This window comes from Lethenteron reissneri, chromosome 67 (genome assembly GCF_015708825.2).
Source record: "Lethenteron reissneri isolate LAM-NWPU_2019-01 chromosome 67, ASM1570882v1, whole genome shotgun sequence".
Classification (NCBI taxonomy): Eukaryota; Metazoa; Chordata; class Hyperoartia; order Petromyzontiformes; family Petromyzontidae; genus Lethenteron; species Lethenteron reissneri.
Genome location: NC_083845.1, coordinates 5,958,821 through 5,981,405, shown reverse-complemented (window position 1 = coordinate 5,981,405; position 22,585 = coordinate 5,958,821). Strand labels below are relative to the sequence as shown.

The 22,585-nt window shown below is 53.8% G+C and overlaps 1 protein-coding gene across 1 annotated transcript in view; it reads right to left on the bottom strand.

The window, feature by feature from the left end:
• Positions 1-286: 286 nt before the first annotated feature.
• LOC133360123 (coiled-coil domain-containing protein 180-like) overlaps positions 287-22,585 on the bottom strand; it is a 57,255-nt gene continuing 34,956 nt past the window's right edge. Inside the window, exons 17-25 of the mRNA XM_061578709.1 lie at positions 21,255-21,318; positions 19,672-19,879; positions 13,513-13,688; positions 11,904-12,084; positions 9,793-9,939; positions 9,241-9,385; positions 4,361-4,477; positions 1,036-1,185; positions 287-628 (exon numbers count right to left, since the gene is read on the bottom strand). Coding sequence (XP_061434693.1) covers positions 287-628; positions 1,036-1,185; positions 4,361-4,477; positions 9,241-9,385; positions 9,793-9,939; positions 11,904-12,084; positions 13,513-13,688; positions 19,672-19,879; positions 21,255-21,318 — 1,530 coding nt within the window. The remainder of the gene's footprint in view (positions 629-1,035; positions 1,186-4,360; positions 4,478-9,240; positions 9,386-9,792; positions 9,940-11,903; positions 12,085-13,512; positions 13,689-19,671; positions 19,880-21,254; positions 21,319-22,585) is intronic.

Here is a 22,585-nt window from a genome sequence, read left to right as displayed (position 1 = left end):
AAAAAATAAAAATTATTTTTAAACATTCAGTTTTATACGTTATGTTTCGGCTTGGGTCTAATTGTCCACGCTCAACTCACGTTGGCTGTAAATCACCACGGCACCTGACGTTGTGGCAAGTTTCGGGGCCACTTCCTGGAGTCGTGGAGTTCTGGCATTACGAGTACGGTACATTTCATTAAAGCGTGTTTAAAAAAAAACATTTTTAAATATTACTTATCATTTCCTATGAGGGCAGCATTATTTTTTTAACTCCGTACTACCGTGACAACGAGTTAGGTGTTCGCTAACAGCCCTTGGCCCCCAGCGGTGCTGCGAGCCTAAGGCCAGACTGGACCTTGCGCCACTCGGCTGTTCTCAAAGACGCGGGAGTTGATGTCTCAGTTGCGCCTCGGATCTCGGCGTCGGATTCGCGGGAAGAACTCCTGAGCGTGGCTGGCTGGAGCCCGCTGGACGCGCTGGGGCCCTCTGGGATCCTCTGGAATCCGCTGGGACCCACTGACACCCACTGGCACCCGCTGGGATCCTCTGGAATCCGCTGGGACCCACTGACACCCACTGACACCCGCTGGGATCCGCTGGGATCCGCTGGAACCCACTGACACTTGCTGGGACCCGCTGGGACCCACTGACACCCGCTGACACCCGCTGGGACCCACTGACACCCGCTGACACCCGCTGGGACCCACTGACACCCACTGACACCCACTGACACCCGCTGACACCCGCTGGGACCCACTGACACCCACTGACACCCACTGACACTTGCTGGGACCCGCTGGGACCCACTGACACCCGCTGACACCCACTGACACCCACTGCCACTGGGACCTGCTGGTACCAGCTGGGACCCGCTGGGACCCACTGACACCCGCTGGGACCCACTGACACCCACTGACACCCACTGACACCCACTGACACCCGCTGACACCCACTGACACCTACTGACACCCGCTAACACCCACTGACACCCACTGACACCCACTGACACCCACTGACACCCACTGACACCCGCTAACACCCACTGACACCCACTGACACCCACTGACACCCACTGACACCTGCTGTGCCGTTTGGAACACTCGCCTCTTTGTCGACGTGCGGTGAGGAGCACGCGTCAGTCCGTTCCCGCAGCTGCTTAAGGAGCCCGAAGATCCGATGCGACTGAGCGTTGCTGGCTGCAACCTGCACGCAAAGTGCACACGGTTGGAGGAAAGAGAAGGCGAGGGTTTGACTCCTGCAGCAGGGGATTCAGCGAATTGATCAAGCGTAGATCAAGCACGGCTATGATAGTTTGAATACCTGTGTGTATGTGTTCGAGCATGGATCAAGCGTGGATCAAGCATGGCTAACACATTCCTGCGGAGGGAGCTGGTAGGAACGTTGGATTGCTCGGTCAATGGCCAGGGTCAACGGCGGCGTGGTGTATTCCGCAAATATGCCCGACTGTGAGGGCGGGCACAAGCCGGCGTGAGTAGGTGAAACGTTGAGTTTTATAAGGGCGCTACGGGGTGAGCAGCCCCTCCCCACCCAGCCCCACCCCTCCCACCCCCCACCCAACCCCACCCTTCCCACCCAGCCCCTCCCCACCCTCCCCACCCAGCCCCTCCCCACCCTCCCCTCTCCACCCAGCCCCACCCCTCCCATTTTTGGATGCACGACAGACGGACGGACACAATAATCCCCTGTGGGCTGGTTGAACCAGGAGGTTCCTACCAGTATTATATTTTGAATACCTGTGTGATAACAGCCATAGAGGGTTCACGTGGGGATTGGCTTGCCGGTCCTGCTTTGTAGCCAATAAGGGTTGAGACAGGGAGCATGGCCTCGGCGTGATCACGGCATGTTAGCAGGGGTGATTGGCCTGGTCATTCGGGGCCCCAGCTAATGGGGAGCCGGATCAGAGGCGTGGTCCCGGGATTGACAGGGAACCATCGGGAACGGTCAACGCTGTCTATGGAGGATTGACTGGGGCGTACCACGTGACGAAGGGATTAAGAGAGAGAGAGCGATCGAGAGCAGACTTGGGAACGACAAGAGCAGGGGTCACGCGCGTACGGGGGCTCTGGGTGCCACGTGCGCGGTGGGGACTTGGCGGGAAGTCTGCCCTCTCTCCGTTGTCTGCCAGCAACGGAGAGTGTGTGAGTAAAGTGAAATTGTGGAAGTGGAAATAAAAAGGACTGATTCCGAAGCCGTCTCAAGAAGGTTTATTACACCTGTGTGTATGTGTTTTAACATGGATCAAGCATGGATCAAGCTTTGTATCGTTAAAAATCGGTCGATTCCCGTTCCAGCATTCCTTATATGGACAAAGTCATGCCGAATTACTCCATGTATGGGCCTAAATCATTCACATAATGTATCATTCACTCTGTCGCGGATTCATTGTATCCTGTTACAGCGCTCTCTCTCTCTCTTCCACGATGTGCCTCCGGCTCGTGCGGCGTAGCCGCTGGCGGGCTTGAGCGGATTTTCCTTTCCTCCCCTTGCCCATTCCTCCACGTCACCCGGAGGCCGTTGTGACGCGCACCGATGCCTGGCCCTCGCCGAGGGCGATGTGTGCGTGTAAAAATTAACCCGTAAAAACAAAGTTTTTCACTATAAATCCTTTATATGCGTGTTTAATGGGCCACAACCCAGCCCACATTGGTCTTTGAAACGGGCGGCTAGAGTCCTCTCGTCCTCTGGCTTGAGATGGCTGCCACCTATGGGTCAGATGATTGCTGGCCACCATTAAGCAATTGGTAATTAAATATAATTTTAAAAAATCACCTAAAGAGTGTAAAATTTTGGAAAAAAAATGTCACGAAAATAAATTGTCAGGCACAATGTCAGCTCGATTGGATCACGGGAAGTGGGCAAAAAACGACCGAAAGATTTGCACGGTCATAAGCGCGCAAGCAAGCAAGCGAACTTAATATAAAGGATTTAAAAATGACGACCGACTGACAGTCGCATTAATAATGATAACGTTCACATCTTCACGTTGCGACGAGCCTGGGGTCTGCCTGCCGATGATCAAATCGCCTGCAATGTGCCCATTCCCCATCAGTTCTCAGAAGTATTACGACTACGTGCGTGTGTGTAGAAGCACACAGTCGCGCATCCCCCGTGTCAACGCCTCCCGTTTTATTTGCCTGTGTATTCCCCGTAATCATTAGGCGCTCATTCTCCACTCTCATTAAGCCTCTGCTAGAATGCCCTCCCTCCCCTTCCCTCCCTCCCCTCCCCTCCCTTCCACCCGCCCCCCTCCCCGTCCGAGTTCGATTCCTACTCACGGCTAACACCAGTGACGATTATCTGAACCGGTCCTGGGCTTCCCCTAGGTCGACTCAGCCTCAAATGACTACCTGGGGAGACAAAGGCGGCCGGTGCCCAGTGCTGGCCACCCACCCCCGTCGTGCACCTTCCTGACCGTAATAGGTGCTCGCTAACAGCACTTGCTCCAGCTGCTTGTTAAGAGGCTACGAGGGGGATCTTTGTCTTTGGGTTCACTCCGCGTGCATGTAAACACACACACACAGTGCCTCATTCTCTGTGTAAACCTCTCTCAGATTTGATTTGCCTCTCATTAAGCCTCTGCTCGAATGCCCTCCCCCCCCCCCACCGCTCCCTCCTCCCCTCCCTCCCCCCCATTCATTACACCTTAATTGGAGGCCGAGCTTGCTTTGTGCCACGGCGATTGCAGATGAACGCACCTTGACTCCCCGCAGTGTAAATAATGACGGCGTGAACCCGCGACACCACGCCGCTTCGGTGTCGCGAGTTGTGATTGTGGCAGCGGAGGTGATGACGGTGGTGATTGTGGTGGTGGTGGTGGTGGTGGCGGTGGTGACGGTGGTGATGATGATGGTAGTGATGGTGGTAATCATCGTGGTGGTGGTGGTGGCGGTGATCGCGGGGGATGGTGGTGATGATGGTCGTGGCGGTAGCGATCGTGGTGGTGGGAGTAGTGGTGATGATGATGGTAGTGATAGTGGTGATCATGGTGGCTGTGGTGCTCGTGGTGATGATGGTAGTGATGGTGGTGATCATCGTGGTGGTGGTGGTGGTGGCGGTGATCGCGGGATGGTGGGAGTAGTGGTGATGATGATGATGATGATGGTAGTGATAGCGGTGATCATGGTGGCTGTGGTGCTGGTGGTGATGATGGTAGTGATGGTGGTGATCATCGTGGTGGTGGTGGTGGTGATCATGACGTTGATGAAGAAGGTCGTGATAGCGGTGATCATGGTGGCGGTGCTGCTGGTGGTGATGATGGTAACAATGGTGGTGATCATCGTGGTGGTGGTGGTGATGATGGTAACGATGGTAACGATGGTGGTGATCATGACGGCGGTTGAGTTGGCATTCGGCTCACCTCGGTTTTGATTCTGACTTGCGCGCCGGTGAGACCGCGTTGAATCTTCTCCAGGATCACCAGGTCGGACATCATGACCCTGAACTTGACCTTAAATTTCCCCACAATCGCGGCGGTCTGCGGAGATATCCCACAAGGCGAGACATAAATCATGGCTACAGTGAATAGTGTATGCCCATTACAGTATATTTGGAGTCTGCGTATCTCTCACTCTCCCCTGTGGTCGCGTGGATTTGTCTCACATTTAGAATCAACGGCACGCGTCTAAAGAGTATTTGGCGGCTATAAATTTTCACGTGATGATAAGCCACTTCGTTGCACGATCATTTGTAACAGGGGATGCCCATTACAGTATATTTGGAGTCTGTGCGTGTCTCTCTCTCCCCTGTGGTCGCGTGGATTCGTCTTAGGGTCGTTCGGTTTTTGCCCTCCACATTTAGAATCAACGACACGCGCTTTAGAGTATTTGGAAGCGTATTATCAAATAAATACAATTACAATTCCTTATAAGGGAAACAAATACCAATGAATAACAATTGAATGATTACCAATCTATATAATTACAATACCCACCTTGCCTCGAATCACTGCACCAGATTGAATTTAATTGAATGATGACGTCACCCTGATGCTGCTGCTCTATTTAAGACCGGAAGCAACAGGAGAGCTTCACCATTCTTGCCCGATGAAGCCGATTGTAATTACCAGCGAAACGTCGCACTACTCACATTTTAAAATGCTGTTGATTCTCTCTTCAGCACACCGGTGGGCTAAAGAAGTGAATTAATTTGTCCTTTGAAAAACGTGACACATTTTTTACTGTTTGGCCGTGTCGGGTGGTGGAGGGTTACGATACATTTATAAATAACGCGATCTGACCCAAAAACCTATATTATGAACTGGATGTAATTACCAGCGAAACGTCGTGCTCAAAAATTGTAAATGTTGTGGATTCACTCTTCAACACACCGGTGGGCTAAAGTAGTGAACTATTTTGTCTTTTGTCAACGTGACACATTTTTTACTGTTTGGCCGTGTCGGGTGGTGGAGGGTTACGACACATTTATAAATAACGCGATCTGACCCAAACGCCTTCATTATGAATAATATTGGTCGCGAAAGCCTGCTACGTGTTAAAGTATTTGGCTGCTATACAATTCCACGTGATGATGATGATGAGCCATTTCGTTGGGCTATAATTTGTGGCCAAGTCGCTTCTGAAAAAGAGCTATGCAGCGCAGTGGACCTTAATCTGGTAAAATAAAAGCTAGATTATTTATAGATTTCATTTTTATTATTCCACATTTTTTTTACTCAGGAGAGCCTCACTGATTCTCAAGTCTCTATTTAAATCCTTTATTTTAAGTTCACTTGCTTGCTTGCTTGCGCGCTTACGACCGTGCAAATCTTTCGGTCGTTTTTTAACCCACTTCCCGTGATCCAATCGAGCTGACATTTTGCACACAGACTCGTTGTGCGTGACAATTTATTTTCGTGAAAATTTTTTTCCAAAATTTTCCACTTTTTAGGAAAAAAAAATGTCACTAACACAATCATATATTTTTCCTAAACACAGAAAGTTATTCAAGAAAACAACAAAAATGTACAATATAAACAATCATACAAAAACTGAAAACCTTATAATCCTTATATACGACTTTCCTTATATTTAATTTAAAATACCAATGTGATAAAAATGAAACTGTTACTCAAGAAAAACAGAAATGAATAATAAAATAAAACCGATGCCACGCATATAAAGGATTTATAGTGAAAAACTTTGTTTTTACGGGTTAATTTTTTCAGTTTGCACCTCCCAGGAATTCGCGATGCTGCTGCTGTTGCTGCGTGATCGCTATTGAGCAATGTGCAGCTATTAGTTTCAAATGCCCGCACAGAGGGGATGGTTTTGGCTGATGCCAGTTTCCGCTGTGTGTGTGTGTTTTGACACAGCGGGAAACACAGGTGGTGGTACATCGACCAGTCATCTCAGTCGGTCAACCCACGGCACCTGCTGGGTCTGTCCCGTGACCTCCTGCCAGCGGGCGTTCGACACTTCACGTGCCATGAAAGTGCACCTAGCCTGGCACAAGCGCCGTGGTGATGTCACCGCTACACGTAGTGGCGAATGGCGGTTGTTGTTGTTGTTTTGTTTTTATCGACGGGAAGGGAGCCGGAGAACACGGAGGAAACCCACGCAGAACCGCGGCGGGGAGAGCGACAAAACACGCAAACCTCCACACACACACAGAGAGAGAGAGATGCGCTCCGAGTCGGGAATCGAACCCACACTCTTCTTGCTGCGAGGCGCAAGTGTCACCACCGCGTCGACCTGCCGCCTTAAAGCCGCTAAGTAGGGCACGCGCGCACACACACACACGCAGAGCGAACCAATGTCTTAAATTACCAAAATTACCGATCGGATTTATCACAGTGCTACAAACGTGCATCTCGACCATTATAAATCAAAGCCCTGGGTGAGTGCGGGGGGTGTGGGGGCTGTGGTGGGGGGCTGTGGTGGGGGGGGGGGGCTGTGGTGGTGGGGGGGCCCCTCAAGATCCGAGGGGCTGGGCTGCTGCTCGTAAAAATCGTCGATTCGTTCTGGAATTGCGATCGTTGTACTGGGCACTACGATCGCTTCCTGAATGAGCACGTATGCACGTTGAACTTCTTTCGTACCGTGCGTAGCCAACCGTGCAAATCAGAGGTGCAGTGTTGAGTCTATGGGCAGTGTTGAGTCTATGGGATGTGTTAATCTATGGGTAGTGTTGAGTCTATGGGCAGTGTTGAGTCTATGGGCAGTGTTGAGTCTATGGGTAGTGTTGAGTCTATGGGTAGTGTTGAGTCTATGGGTAGTGCTGAGTCTATGGGCAGTGTTGAGTCTATGGGTAGTGTTGAGTCTATGGGCAGTGTTGAGTCTATGGGCAGTGTTGAGTCTATGGGCAGTGTTGAGTCTATGGGCAGTGTTGAGTCTATTGGCAGTGTTGAGTCTTTGGTGCAGTGTTGAGTCTATGGGCAGTGTTGAGTCTATGGGCAGTGTTGAGTCTATGGGCAGTGTTGAGTCTATGGGTAGTGTTGAGTCTATGGTGCAGTGTTGAGTCTATGGGCAGTGTTGAGTCTATGGGCAGTGTTGAGTCTATGGGCAGTGTTGAGTCTATGGGCAGTGTTGCGTCTATGGGCAGCGTTGAGTCTATGGGATGTGTTAATCTATGGGTAGTGTTGAGTCTATGGGCAGTGTTGAGTCTGTGGGCAGTGTTGAGTCTATGGGCAGTGTTGAGTCTATGGGCAGTGTTGAGTCTATGGGCAGTGTTGAGTCTATGGGCAGTGTTAGTCTATGGGTAGTGTTGAGTCTATGGGCAGTGTTGAGTCTATGGGCAGTGTTGAGTCTATGGGTAGTGTTCATCTATGTGCAGTATGTATGTTGAACCTCTTTTGCACCATACGCAGCTATCCGTGCTAACCGGAGTTGCAAGGGGGGAGCTAAAGACAACGAACTAAACGCAAATTACAGAAATCATTATCGTCGTAATAATCATCATCACCATTATCGTCGTCGTCATCACGATTGATCGTCATCATCACGATGATCGTCATTATCGTGGCTGTCATCCGTCACCAGTCATCCGTTGAGCAATAACACCTTGACATGGAGAGGACCGCAGAACTTGGAAGAGGGCAGGGGGCGGCGGGTTAATTTCGCTCACCCCCGCCTCTCTCTCTGTCTTCACGAGCGAGCGGGTACCGTTGCAAGTTGCAAGTATATTATCCTTGTAGTAGTGTAATAAAGCTCGTTGAGGCGACTTCTGGAATCCGTCCTTTGTTCAACTTGTATTACAGCTTTTCCTTCACGATGCTGATAGGCAGCGTGAGGGGGACAGAGAGAGAGAGACACACACCACCACGTGGCAACCCGGAACCCCGCTCCCACGTGGCCCCCTTCCTCTGTTCGTTCCCGTTCTGACCACGTGTCGTTCGTCTCCACCCCTATTTAATACCCGGGTCACGTGGTACGTTTTCACCAATCCTGGTTTGCCTCCATGGAATATTCCAGGCTCCCTCGTAAGCTGCCGGGACCACGCCCCTAACTCGTCTCCCCATTGGCTGTGGCTAAAGCCAGCAGAACCAATCCCCTACTGACCACGTGTCGTTCGTCTCCACCCCTATTGAATACCCGGGTCACATGGTACGTTTTCACCAATCCTGGTTAGCCTCCATGGAATATTCCAGGCCCCCTCGTAAGCTGCCGGGACCACGCCCCTGACTCGTCTCCCCATTGGCTGTGGCTAAAGCCAGCAGAACCAATCATCTACTTGCAGCTGTCACCTTCCCATGACGTCAGGGCCACGCCCCTGACTCGTCTCCCCATTGGCTGTGGCCAAAGCCAGCAGAACCAATCATCTACTTGCAGCTGTCACATTCCCATGACGTCAGGGCCACGCCCCTGACTCGTCTCCCCATTGGCTGTGGCCAAAGCCAGCAGAACCAATCCTTACAGCTGTCACCTTCCCATGACGTCAGGGCCACGGCCCTGACTCGTCTCCCCATTGGCTGTGGCCAAAGCCAGCAGAACCAATCCCCTACTTGCAGCTGTCACCTTCCCATGACGTCAGGGCCACGCCCCTGACTCGTCTCCCCATTGGCTGTGGCCAAAGCCAGCAGAACCAATCTTTACAGCTGTCACCTTCCCATTACGTCAGGGCCACACCCCTAGGCTTCCCCCCATTGGCTATAAACCAAGACCGGCAGAGCCAATCACCATGACGAGTTGTGATACGTCATTGAGCCGGATATATCCTCACATTACAGTAGTAATAATCATCATCATCATCATTATTATTTTATCGTCGTCGTCGTCGTCATCGTCGTCACCGCGGCTTCACCTGCTCCATGCGCTTGGAGCCGAGGCCCTCCAGGTTTGCTGCGCTCTGCCCCTCGGCCGCGTCGATTTGCCTCGACAGCTTCTCCAGCCGCTTGCGGAACGCCTCGATCTCCTCCGGGGAGAAGTTGCCACCCTCCGAAAACAACCTGGAAGGGACGAGCGCGCACGCACACACACACACACGCGCACACACACGCACACGCACACACACGCACACACACGCACACACACACGCACACACACACATACGCACACACGCACACACGCACACACGCACGCACACGCACACACACACGCACACACACGCACACACGCACACATAGTTCTGCATTATAACGATGCACATTTCGCGTTATAACAGCGAGCGTTTCACGTCACAACGACGCACGTCCCGCGGGGAGAGAGATACACACAAATTCCAAATATACAGCAGCAGGCGTCAGGGACGGGATGGAACCCACGACCTCCTGTATACAAAGAGAGGCAGTTAACATCTCCTGGCCACCGTGGCGCCCGTATCGTCAGTCTCCCGGCCACGAGCAGCAGCACCTACTTGAAGGAGCGCATGAACTTGGCGTTGGATCCGCGCAGTTGAGCCACCGTGTCCTCGAGCTGCTTGCGAAACTTGCGCAGGGAGGAGCGCACGGCCTCCGTGTGCGCCTCCGTGTCTCCCTTCAGGGCCTCGTTCAGCTTCTGCAGCCTGTGCGGGGCGGGGGGGGGGAGATTGAGGGGGGCCCTCGTGATGTCAGTGGGTGGGTCGGTGAGTGGGTGGGTGAGTGGGTGGGTGAGTGGGTCAGTGAGTGGGTCGGTGATTGGATCGGTGAGTGGGTGGATGAGTGGGTGGGGTGAGTGGGTCGGTGAGTGGATCGGTGAATGGGTGGATGAGTGGGTGGGTGAGTGGGTGATTGAGTGGGTGGGTGAGTGGGTGATTGAGTGGGTGGGTGAGTGGATTGGTGAGTGGGTGGGTGAGTGGGTGGGTGAGTGGGTCGGTGAGTGGATCGGTGAATGGTGGATGAGTGGGTGGATGAGTGGGTGGGTGAGTGGGTGATTGAGTGGGTGGGGAGTGGGTGATTGAGTGGGTGGTGAGTGGGTGATTGAGTGGGTGGGTGACTGGGTCAGTAACAGGTTGAGTGAGTGGGGATAGCCTTTACAGACTGTTGGGGCAAGTGCGGTTAGCGAGCACCTATGAAGGCCGGCACGGCACACGAGGGGGTGGGTGCCCAGCACCACGCCCCAGCCGCCTTTGTCTCCCACGTGGTGATGTTTACACACCGCACAAGGTACTCATTTGAGGCCCAGGACCAGTTCCAATGTTCGTTACTGGTGTTGGCCGTGAGCGGGAATCAAACTTGGTCGCTCCTCACCCATTTCCCACCCAACAACAGGAGTTAGGGACGATGCCAACCCCAGCCGCAAGCGACGATAAAATTCTCGCTTGCAACTTTCATCAGCTAGCTGAGACCAGGCCACTATGGGTTTGAATGGGGTCCTGGGTGTACACTAACCACAGGGAGTGGAAGAATAGCAGGCGCATCTTACAGATGACAAGTCAATGGTCAGTGGGCAGATCAGCTCCATGGTAGGTCCTGGTGTCAAGGACATGAGCACGCATCCGCTGTTCCGTCACTATGTAGTCCAGCAGATATTCTTGCTTGGACCCGGCATGCATCCATGATGTTGTGTGGATGTGCCGATGACGGAACAGCGTGTTGGTAATTACAAGCCCATGGGCTGCACAAAAATCTAGCAGCCTCCTACCGTTGTTATTGAGCTGATCTGGCCCATGCTTTCCAATCACTCCAGACCAGGTTACAGCATCATGACCAACTCGGGCATTGAAGTCGCCCAACAAGATGACTCTATCCCGAGGGGCCACTTTAGCTAGTACCTGTGACAGGAGGTCATGAAAGGCATCTGACTCATCGGCCTTGCCTACATCCCTCCACGGATGTTCGTCTTCGGTGGGGGCATAAGTAACCACGACCACCACTCCTCGCCTCCGGTTGATGGGAAGGCGAGCCCAAAATAGCCTGGGGCTTACAGCTTCCCACACAAAACCGCCACGCTCCCACACCCCCTTTATTCTTTTGTTCAGAAGAAGAGCCACTCCCTGTTGTTTGGCAGTCTCCTGCCCCGAGTAGAGGACTGTCCACCCCTCATGGTGGCAGGAGCCAGAGCCGGTCCACCGGACCTCCTAAATGCCACAGAGATCCAGGCGGTACCGGTCCAGCTCCCGACAGAGGAGTGGCAGCCTTTCCACCAGCAGTGAGCGTTCGAACATTCCACGTGGCCATCCGTAGTGGCTTTTCGTTGTTTCTGGAGGAGCCCCAAGTGTAAAAATTCAATCTCCTGGCTCCGCCAAATGGGGATTGGCCAGGAGACGTTATAGACGCCTGTTCCTCCGGGGCCTCCGGCACAAGCTTATTAGTTAGATATTTCAGTCGTGGTTTAGTGGTCATTTATTGAAAGGTGGAGGGGTTACCAGCCCCTCGCACCGGTCCAGAGCCCCCGTTTAGCCACTGTGGTGGTCACAGACGCCATGAGGGGAGAGGCAAATCGGAATTGGCCCTCCCCCCCACAGAACTGTCCACGACAGCGTTTGCCCCCCACACACACACGCGGGCACACGCACACACACCGCCGCGTCCGCACGAACGGGCCAACCTGTCGGGTTTGCTGGCGCGCGCGAATCCTTCGTCGTGGCCGTTGACCCTGGCCTGGAACTGGCGCGCCAGCTCGTCATGCCGAGCGTCGAGCAGGGCCACGCCATCGCGCAGACCATCCAGCGCTCGCCCCACCGACGCGCAGTGCCGCTCCATCTCCTCCCCGTGCCCCCTCAGCTCCGCTGGGCAGGCACGGAACGCACCACGCGCAACAACGAACGAAAGAAATCAAACTCCGTCTCGTTTTTTTTTCCACTTCCGTACCCGAGCTGTGGCGGTGGGGGGGTGGGTGGGGGGGTGGGGGGGTGGAGGGGTGGGGGGGTGGGGGGTCAGTGAAGCGCCGGGTCTAGGAGCATGATCCACCGCACAACAACGCATGGAGGTGACGCGGTGATGCTTTGTTGATTTTCAGATTTTCGTGGGTGGGGGGGGGGGGGTGATGTAGTGACGTAGACCGTCTCTACTGCTGCACATTGACTGGGGGGTGGGGGCGATGCAGTGACGTAGACCATCCCTACTGCTGCACGTTGACTGGGTGGGAGGGGGGGTGATGCAGTGACGTAGACTGTCCCTACTGCTGCACATTGACTGGGTGGGGGGGGGGGGGGGTGATGCAGTGACGTAGACCGTCTCTACTGCTGCACATTGACTGTGGGGGGGGGGGGTGATGCAGTGACATAGACCGTCCCTACTGCTGCACATTGACTGTGGGGGGGGGGGGGATGCAGTGACGTAGACCGTCCCTACTACTGCAAGTTGACTGGGTGGGAAGGGGGGTTGTTGCAGTGACGTAGACCCTCCCTACTGCATCACATTGACTGGGGAGGGGGGGGGGAGTGATGCAGTGACGTAGACCGTCCCTACTGCTGCACTTGACTATGGGGGGGGGGGGTGATGCAGTGACGTAGACCGTCCCTACTGCTGCACGTTGACTGGGTGGGGGGGGTGATGCAGTGACGTAGACCGTCCCTACTGCTGCACTTGACTATGGGGGGGGGGGTGATGTAGTGACGTAGACCGTCCCTACTGCTGCACATTGACTGGGTGGGGGGGGGGGGTTATGCAGTGACGTAGACCGTCCCTACTGCTGCACTTGACTATGGGGGGGGGGGGTGATGTAGTGACGTAGACCGTCCCTACTGCTGCACGTTGACTGGGTGGGGGGGGGGGGGGGTGATGCAGTGACGTAGACCGTCCTTACTGCTGCACTTGACTATGGGGGGGGGGGTGATGTAGTGAAGTAGACCGTCCCTACTGCTGCACGTTGACTGGGGGGGGGGGGGGGTGGGTGATGCAGTGACGTAGACCGTCCCTACTGCTGCACATTGACTGGGTGGGAGGGGGGGTGATGTAGTGACGTAGGGGGGGTGATGTAGTGATGTAGACCGTCCCTACTGCTGCACATTGACTGGGTGGGAGGGGGGGGGTGATGTAGTGACGTAGACCGTCCCTACTGCTTTACTTTGACTGGGGGGGGGGGGGTGATATAGTGATGTAGACCGTCCCTACTGCTGCACGTTGAATGTGGGGGGGTGGGTGATGCAGTGACGTAGACCATCTTTACTGCTGCACACCGACCGGGTGTGGGGGGTGCGTGGTGCGGCACTAACCGGCGCGCGCCTGCTTCACGTCGCGCCGCACGCGGGAGGCTCGGGGCCCGTGCAGATGCAGCCGCAGCTGCAGCTCCGCCTGCAGCTCTTCCTTCTGCGCCTCGGCGACGGCGCGCGCTCGCTCCTCCGCGGAGGAGCGCCACAGGATCGCGTGCTCGCCAAACTCCCAGCCCAGCCTGCACGTGTGTGCGCGTGTGTGCGTGTGTGTGTGTGCGTGTGTGTGTGCGCGTGTGCATGTGCGTGTACGTGTGTGTGTGCGCGTGTGCATGTGCGTGTATGTGTGTGTGTGCGTGTGTGCGCGTGTGCGTGTGTGTGTGCGTACGCGTGTGTGTGTGCACGTGTGTGTGTGCGTATGCGCGTGTGTGTGCACGTGTGCACGTGTTTGTGTGTGCGTGTGTATGTGTGTGCACGTGTGTGCGTGTGTGTGCGTGTGTGTGTGCGTGTGTGTGTGCGTGTGTGTACGCGTGTGTGTGTGCGTTTGTGTGTGCGTGTGTGTGCGTGTGTGTGTGTGCGTGCGCATGTGTGTGTGTGCTCGTGTTTGTGTGTGTGTTGCGTGTGTGTGTGTGTGCGTGTGTGCGTGTGTGCGCGTGTTTGTGTGCGCGTATGTGTGTGTGCGCGTGTGTGTGTGCGTGTGTGTGTGTGCGTGTGTGCGCGTGTGTGTGTGCGTGTGTGTGGGGAGCGGTAGTGTAGCGGTTAGCGCCATCGTATCATTCATATCACTCCGTCTCCCACAGTATCGTGCGTATCACTCCGTCTCGCGCCATCCCACTGGACGCGTTATCGCCTTTGTCATTATTCTGAGCAGGTTAGGAGCCACAGAGGGGCAGAAGTTAATCCACTCGGCGCGGAGTCGGAACCGCGCGGGAGACGAAACGCTGACCTGCAAATCAAAATGTGAAAGACGTAACGCCACGGGGGGGGGGGCCCTCCTCCCCCCTTTTCTTTTTCCGAGATGAGAAAGCGAGGGGTGGGGGGGGGGGGGCAGGGACATCGCGGGACACAAAGGCCTCGGTGATAGACGTCGGTTGTCGGAGGCACAATTTCAGAATGTCTGGCTCTGAAAGCACTCTGATATTTAGGATATAATGCTAAGGCGTAAGCCATATATATATGCCAACTTGTTCTCTCAAATGTCATCGTGTGTGTGTGTGCGTGCGGGCGGGTGGTTCAGAGGTGGGGAGCGGTGGTGTAGCGGTTAGCGCTACGCTGCGCTACCAAGCCGGTGACCCGAATTCGATTCCCGCTCACGGCCAACATCGGTGGTGATTATCTGAACTGGTCACGGACCTCCCCTAGGTCGACTCAGCCTCAAATGAGTACCTGGTGCGGTGTGTAAAACATTGCCACGAGGGAGACAAAGGCGGCCGGGCGTGGTATTGGCAACCCACCCCCTCGTGTGCCGTTCCGGCCTTCATAGGTGCTACTTGCTAACAGCACCTGCCCCAACAGTCTGTTCAGGCTACACGGGGGATATTCGTTTTGTTTGTGCTTCACAGAGCTCACGTTAGGTAAATTCACGTAGGTGAAAATAAAAATAAAATAAAACATTTTATGAAAATAACTAAATTAAATCACGTTTCGGAAGCAACACAAGCCTCTGTCATCAGGTAGGACAGCCACAGCAAGAAATAATTTACAAAATAATTTACAAATTATTTCTTGCTGTGGCTGTCCTACCTGATGATGGAGGCTTGTGTTGCTTCCGAAACGTCGAGATTTAATTTAGTTATTTTCATTTTTATTTTATTTTTATTTGTATTACTTTTCTTTTCTTATTATTTTCACCTACGTGACTTTACCGAACGAACCGAGGATGGATCCTTGCAGTCACGAAAACTTAAAATCTCGAAGAGCTCACGTTGTATCAGAGACTTTCGGTCGGCACTCCTGAGTGCCATGAATTCCAAATCTAGGCAGCCAGCCGTGACTGAACCGGGTTCTCAAAAGCGAAGTGAGCTGATGGTTTCAGCCCGGTCACCAATTGGCAGGACCCTCCAGAGAGAGGAAGAGTCTTGAGACTTGGGTAAAACTTTCCTGGGCTAACAAGCATTAATAAAATGAATTACAATAAATAAAAACATTTTAAGTTGGTCAGTCACAATTCATCTGTTTAACACGTAGCAGTCGTAGGTGCTTTCGCGACAAATATTATTCATAATAAGAGTTTTTTTTGGGGGTTAGATCACGTAAAATATAAATGCGTCGATAAACCCGCCACGGCCACCCGACACAGCCAATCGGTAAGGGTTTGTGTCACGTACACAAAACGTGGCAATCAGTTACTAGTTCAGCACTATAACCGGTTGTGTGTTGGAGAGTAAACCCACTGCAACATTTACAGTTGGAGTACGACATTTCCACCCGTAATTACAACCAGTCTCGTCAGGCGACAGCCAGAGTTGTGGAAATATCCTCCTGTTTCGTTCCTAACGAATTGCCATGTTCTGGCAAAAGGTCGTACTCAGATTGTAGATGTTTTGGCTTGGCTCTCCAACACACAAGCGGTTAGTGCTGTACTAGTGACGGATTGTGTCGGAGAGCCAAGCCACAACATTCACAATCTGGATTTAAAGCTTTCGTGACTGCAGGGATTCATCTTCTTGGTTCTTTCGGTAAAGTCACGTAGAATGGAAATAATAAAATAATAAAAACAATTTTTGCGATGTTTCGGCCACAACGCAAGCTTGCGTTGTGGCCGAAACGTCGTGAGAATTGTTTTGTTATGTTTATTTTTATTATTTTATTATTTCCATTCTACGTGACTTTACCGAAAGAACCAAGAAGATTCACAATCTGAGTACAACGTTTCGCCAGTAATTACAACCAGCTTCATCAGGTAACAGCCTGATGAAGCACCGGTTAGTGCTGTACTAGTGACGAATTGCCCACGTTCTGTTTACGTGACAAACCTTACTAATTGGCCGTGTCGGGAGGTGGGCGGGTTTAATGACACATTGATATATTTAAGCGACCTGACCCAAAACAACATCTTTCGGTCTTAAAAAAATATACTGACGTGACCTAACCGCCCCCCCCCCACCGCCAACAAAAAAATAACAACAATCTCCATTATGCATAATATCGGTCGCGAAATCCTGCCACTGCGTTTTAAACTGAAGTATCGTTTGCAGCCTGAGTGTACGACCCGCTTTGGAACACACTTGCAGGATCATTACCAGGCCTGCCACGGCACGGAAAACCGCTATTTACCTGTCCCCAAGCTCCCCAAATTCGTGGTTGTATATTGTGTAAACACTAATGAAGGCCGAAATTAATTGAGCTTTCGCTCCGATAATTTGGGGGTGGGGGGGTCGGCGGGGGAGGCGGGTGGGCGGGGGGGGGGGGGGCCCTCACCGATGTGAGCGAGAGTTACGGCCCCCTGGCTGACGGTAGGAATTGTGGGTAGCCAGGGAGAGAGAGTGAGAGGAGAGATGGAGTGGGGAGGTGGTGGGGGGGGACGTCGTGAATGAATTTACCACCGCTGTCTCGCGTCCACACTCAGCCTCCAATTAAGGTGTAATGAATGGGGGGGGAGGGAGGGGAGGAGGGAGCGGCGGGGGGGGGAGGGCATTCGAGCAGAGGCTTAATGAGAGGCAAATCAAATCTGAGAGAGGTTTACACAGAGAATGAGGCACTGTGTGTGTGTGTGTTTACATGCACGCGGAGTGAACCCAAAGACAAAGATCCCCCTCGTAGCCTCTTAACAAGCAGCTGGAGCAAGTGCTGTTAGCGAGCACCTATTACGGTCAGGAAGGTGCACGACGGGGGTGGGTGGCCAGCACTGGGCACCGGCCGCCTTTGTCTCCCCAGGTAGTCATTTGAGGCTGAGTCGACCTAGGGGAAGCCCAGGACCGGTTCAGATAATCGTCACTGGTGTTGGCCGTGAGTAGGAATCGAACTCGTGTCGCCGGGTTCATAGCGCTGCACGCTAACCACTGCGCCACCGCTCCCCGCACTGCTACCACAACAACAACAACCGCCGTTCGCCACGAAGTGGCCGTGACGTTACCACGGCGCTTGTGCCAGGCCATGTGCACCTTGAGGCCACGTGAAGTGGCAGGAGGTCACGGGGTAGACCCAGGTGCCACGGGTCGACTGACTGAGATGACTGGCTAATGCACCACCTGTGCCCCCTACTGTGCTTTAGCTACCCGGCGCTCCACTCGTTGTTGTGAGCATCGCTCCTCCACCCTCCATTGTTGTTGGAGGGTGACTTCCTCCAACTGCCCAGTAGCGTCCTTCACGAGCCTCCTCCACAGAGGCCGATCTTGACACCGCTGGTACCAGTCTACTCAGCTCCACATCCTCCTGTACCACATCACACCATGTGAAGTTTCAAACGCCCGCTGGCAAGAGGTCACGGGACAGACCCAGCAGGTGCCACGGGTCGACTGACTGAGATGAGTGGCCGATGCACCACCTGTGCCTGCTACGGCGCTCCGCTCGTTGTGAGCGTCGCTCCTCTGCCCCGTTGTTGTTGGAGGGCGACTGCCTCCAACTGCCCAGTAGCAGTAGCGTCCTTCATGAGCCTCCTGAATAGCGGCTGATCCTGACACCGCTGGTATCATCGGCAATTCCACTCAGCTCCACGTCCTTCCGTACCGCACCAGTCAATATCTTCTCCAACCCGCGGCGTGCCCGTTTTGCCCCCTTTATGCGGCCAAACAGAAGCATGCAGTGGCTGGGCATGCGGGCTACATGACCCAGCCAGCGTAGCCTTGTCTGCCGGAGGAGCTCACCGATGGGACTTTGTCCAGATCTTTCAAGGATTTGTGAGCTCCTCACACAATCCAGCCTGGTTAAACCCAGGATGGATCGTAGGCAGGCCAGCCTGAATGTTTCTACCCGGAGCAGATGTTCCATTAGAGGGGTCCATGTTTCACAAGCGTAGAGAAGGGAAGGCATGACTGTGGCCGAGAAGACCCGAAGCTTCGTGCGGAGCGACAGACCAGGTAGCTTCCACATAGCATTGCGCATCCGATGAAAAGATAATGCCGCCCGACTGATTCGGAGTGAGACCTCTGCCGTCAAACCGGAGCCGGTCATAAGCACACTGTCCAGGTATTTAAAACTCTCCACTCTCTCCATAACTGCTCCATCACCAATGGGGAGCTGAGGGGGTGGAGTGTTTGGTGGCACAAAATACCGAGGCAGGTGTTAAGTTTAGGTGGGGCACACTCCAGGTTCAGCAGCTGAGCCTCCAACTGCCACACACTGCACACACACACACTGCTGCCACGCACTGCACACACACACACACTGCTGCCACACACCGCACACACACACACTGCTGCCACACACTGCACACACACACTGCTGCCACGCACACACACACACTACTGCACACACACACACTGCTGCCACGCACCGCACACACACACACACTGCTGCCACACACCGCACACACACACACTGCTGCCACACACACACACACTGCTGCCACGCACACACACACACTACTGCACACACACACACTGCTGCCACACACCGCACACACACACACACTGCTGCCACACACCGCACACACACACACTGCTGCCACACACACACACACTGCTGCCACGCACACACACACACTACTGCACACACACACACTGCTGCCACGCACTGCATACACACACACACTGCTGCCACACACCGCACACACACACACTGCTGCCACACACACACACACTGCTGCCACGCACACACACACACTACTGCACACACACACACTGCTGCCACACACACACACACTACTGCACACATACACACACTGCTGCCACACACACGCGTACACACACACTGCTGCCACACACTGCACATACACACACTGCTGACACACACACACTGCTGCCACACACACACTGCTGCCACACACAATGCTGATACACACACACTGCTGACACAGACACACACACTGCTGCAACACACTGCTGTAACACACTGCTGCAACACACTGCACACACACACTGCTGCCACACACACACTGCTGACACACACACTGCTGACACACGTACGCGCGCACACACACACACTGCTGACACACACATGCGTACACACACTGTTGACACACACTGCACACACACACACTGCTGACACACACACACTACTGCACACACACACACACTGCTGACACGCGCACACACACACACACGCGTGTGGCGCGCGACGTCGTACATCTCCGTGACGACCCCGAGCAGCTCTTCCCGCAGCTCCGTGTGCTCCAGGTAGCAGGGCAGCTTCTTGGCGACCTCCAGACCCTCCACCTCCTCCGCGTCCACCTCCTCCACGTCCACCTCCTCGTGCTGCTGCCGCTCTCGCGTCTCCGTCAGGAAGACGTCGTCGTTGTCGTCGTGCCAAGGGTCTCGGCGTCCCAGACTCGAGCCTGTGACGATACAAGGGAGGAAGATGCCCCGGATAGCCTCAAGAGTTTTTATGTCGGAGCAGAAGCTGTGAGCAGCACCTGTGAAGGCGCGGCAATTGTACACGTAGCGCATGGGTTGGTCTGGAGCGCCGCGCCCGGCCGCCTTTGTCTCCCCAGTGGCGATGTTTGCACATCACACCAGGTACTCATGTGAGGCTGAGTCGACCTAGTGGGTGGCCCAGGACCGGTTCAGATTGATAGTCGTCACTGGTGTTGCCCATGAGCGGGGGATCGAACTCGGCACGCCGACTTTGTCGGGCGGGCGGGCGGGAGGGGCGCTGACCGCCACACGACTGCACCAACAACAACAACAGCGGCCGCCATTCGCCACAAAGCGGCGGTGGCGCCTGTGCCAGGCCAGGTGCACTTTGAGGCCACGTGAAGTGTCGAAGGCTCGCTGAGCAGAGGTCACGGGACAGACCCAGCAGGTGCCATGGGTTGACTAAGATGACTGTCAGACGCACCACCACGTACACACAATAACAACAATCGCCATTCGCCACAAAGCGGCGGTGACGTCCCCACGGCGCCTGTGCCAGGCCAGGTGCACTTTGAGGCTACCACGAGAAGTGTCGAAGGCTCGCTGCCGACAGGAGGTCTCGGGACAGATCCAGCATCGCGCTAATGGGTTGACCGACTTCGACGCCTGTTGGAAGTCTCCTTACTATTAAAATTCCTTCCCTCTATTACTGCTAACCCTACTCCCTCCCTTTGATGTTGCTAATCCTGCATACTGCATAATGCACCGGCATAATATGACTTTGAAACCCCCCCCCCCCACCTCCTACGCATTCCACAAGTAGTGACTAATCCCATATCTGCATTTCCCATAAATATGCTAAATTCCTCTTGATATGCAAATTCCTTTGTCAAGGCGCCACTTCCCCCCCTCCAACCCAGCTTAAAAATACGCTGCCAAGCTTGGTGGTGTCTCATTCAGACGCTGTCTTTCCGACAGACCTGTTCTTCACCTGAGGACGGCTGCTTGCGTTGTGGCCGAAACGTCGTGAGAATTATTTTACCATGTTTCATTTTTTTAATTTTATTACTTCCCTTCTACGTGACTTTACCGAAAGAACCAAGAAGATGAATCGCTGCAGTCACGAAAGCTTTAAATCGAAATTTAGACTGCCAGAGCACCGACTGCGACCAGCCCCGGCAGCGCCGTCTCCCGCTCGCGCCCAACGCCCGGGCACTCGACGCCGTCATCGTGGGAGGAAACCGATGTCCCCGTGGCCTCCGAACGACTGCGAGCGGAGTCGATGGGTAGAAGTGGCGAGCGGGGGGGTGGGGGGGAACGTCGAAAGAGAGAGCGCCTGCGGAGGAAAACACTCACCCTTGTCGCGGTCTGGCGGCGATCCGGACTCGGGCGTAGCGTCTGTCGCTGTGACGACACCACGCTGGGGGAGACAGACAGGAGATGCAAAGTGTTCACCATTGGAACCTCATTTGCCAGTAGCAAAATATGCTAATTGTTTTTTTAACCTTTTATCTGGCAAAAAAACTGACACCTTTTTTACAAGGAGTCATGTTTGCATAGACCACAATACCTGCAGTCATAATGCAAACAAAAAACATAACTCTGGTAATGTGCACTGTCCTTGAAGTTGATTGGTCCACACCCGAGACAGCTTTCCTTAGAGCCTAGTCTCACATGGTGTTGGACCAGATGACGCCAAAAGGTAAAGTGCTCACTCGGATCAGCGCGGTCGGCTACGCGCAGTGCGGTAGACGTTCAACAAGCGTACGTGGTGGCGACACTGTGTGTGTTCAGTGTTTGTTGTCCTTCCCCCGCACCTCCGATTAGCACGCTTGGCTACGTATGGTGCGATAGAAGTTCAACGTACACTCATTCATTCAACACTGCCCATAGACTAACACTGCCCATAGACTCAACACTGCCCATAGACTAACACTGCCCATAGACTCAACACTGCCCATAGACTAACACTGCCCATAGACTCAACACTGCCCATAGACTAACACTGCACATAGACTCAACACTGCCCATAGACTCAACACTGCCCATAGACTAACACTGCCCATAGACTAACACTGCCCATAGACTCAACACTGCCCATAGACTAACACTGCCCATAGACTCAACACTGCCCATAGACTAACACTGCCCATAGACTCAACACTGCCCATAGACTAACACTGCACATAGACTCAACACTGCCCATAGACTCAACACTGCCCATAGACTAACACTGCCCATAGACTCAACACTGCCCATAGACTAACACTGCACATAGACTCAACACTGCCCATAGACTCAACACTGCCCATAGACTAACACTGCCCATAGACTCAACACTGCCCATAGACTAACACTGCCCATAGACTCAACACTGCCCATAGACTAACACTGCCCATAGACTCAACACTTGCCCATAGACTAACACTGCACATAGACTCAACACTGCCCATAGACTCAACACTGCCCATAGACTAACACTGCCCATAGACTCAACACTGCCCATAGACTAACACTGCCCATAGACTCAACACTGCCCATAGACTCAACACTGCCCATAGACTCAACACTGCCCATAGACTAACACTGCCCATAGACTAACACTGCCCCATAGACTCAACACTGCCCCTAGACTCAACACTGCCCATAGACCTCAACACTGCCCATAGACTCAACACTGCCCATAG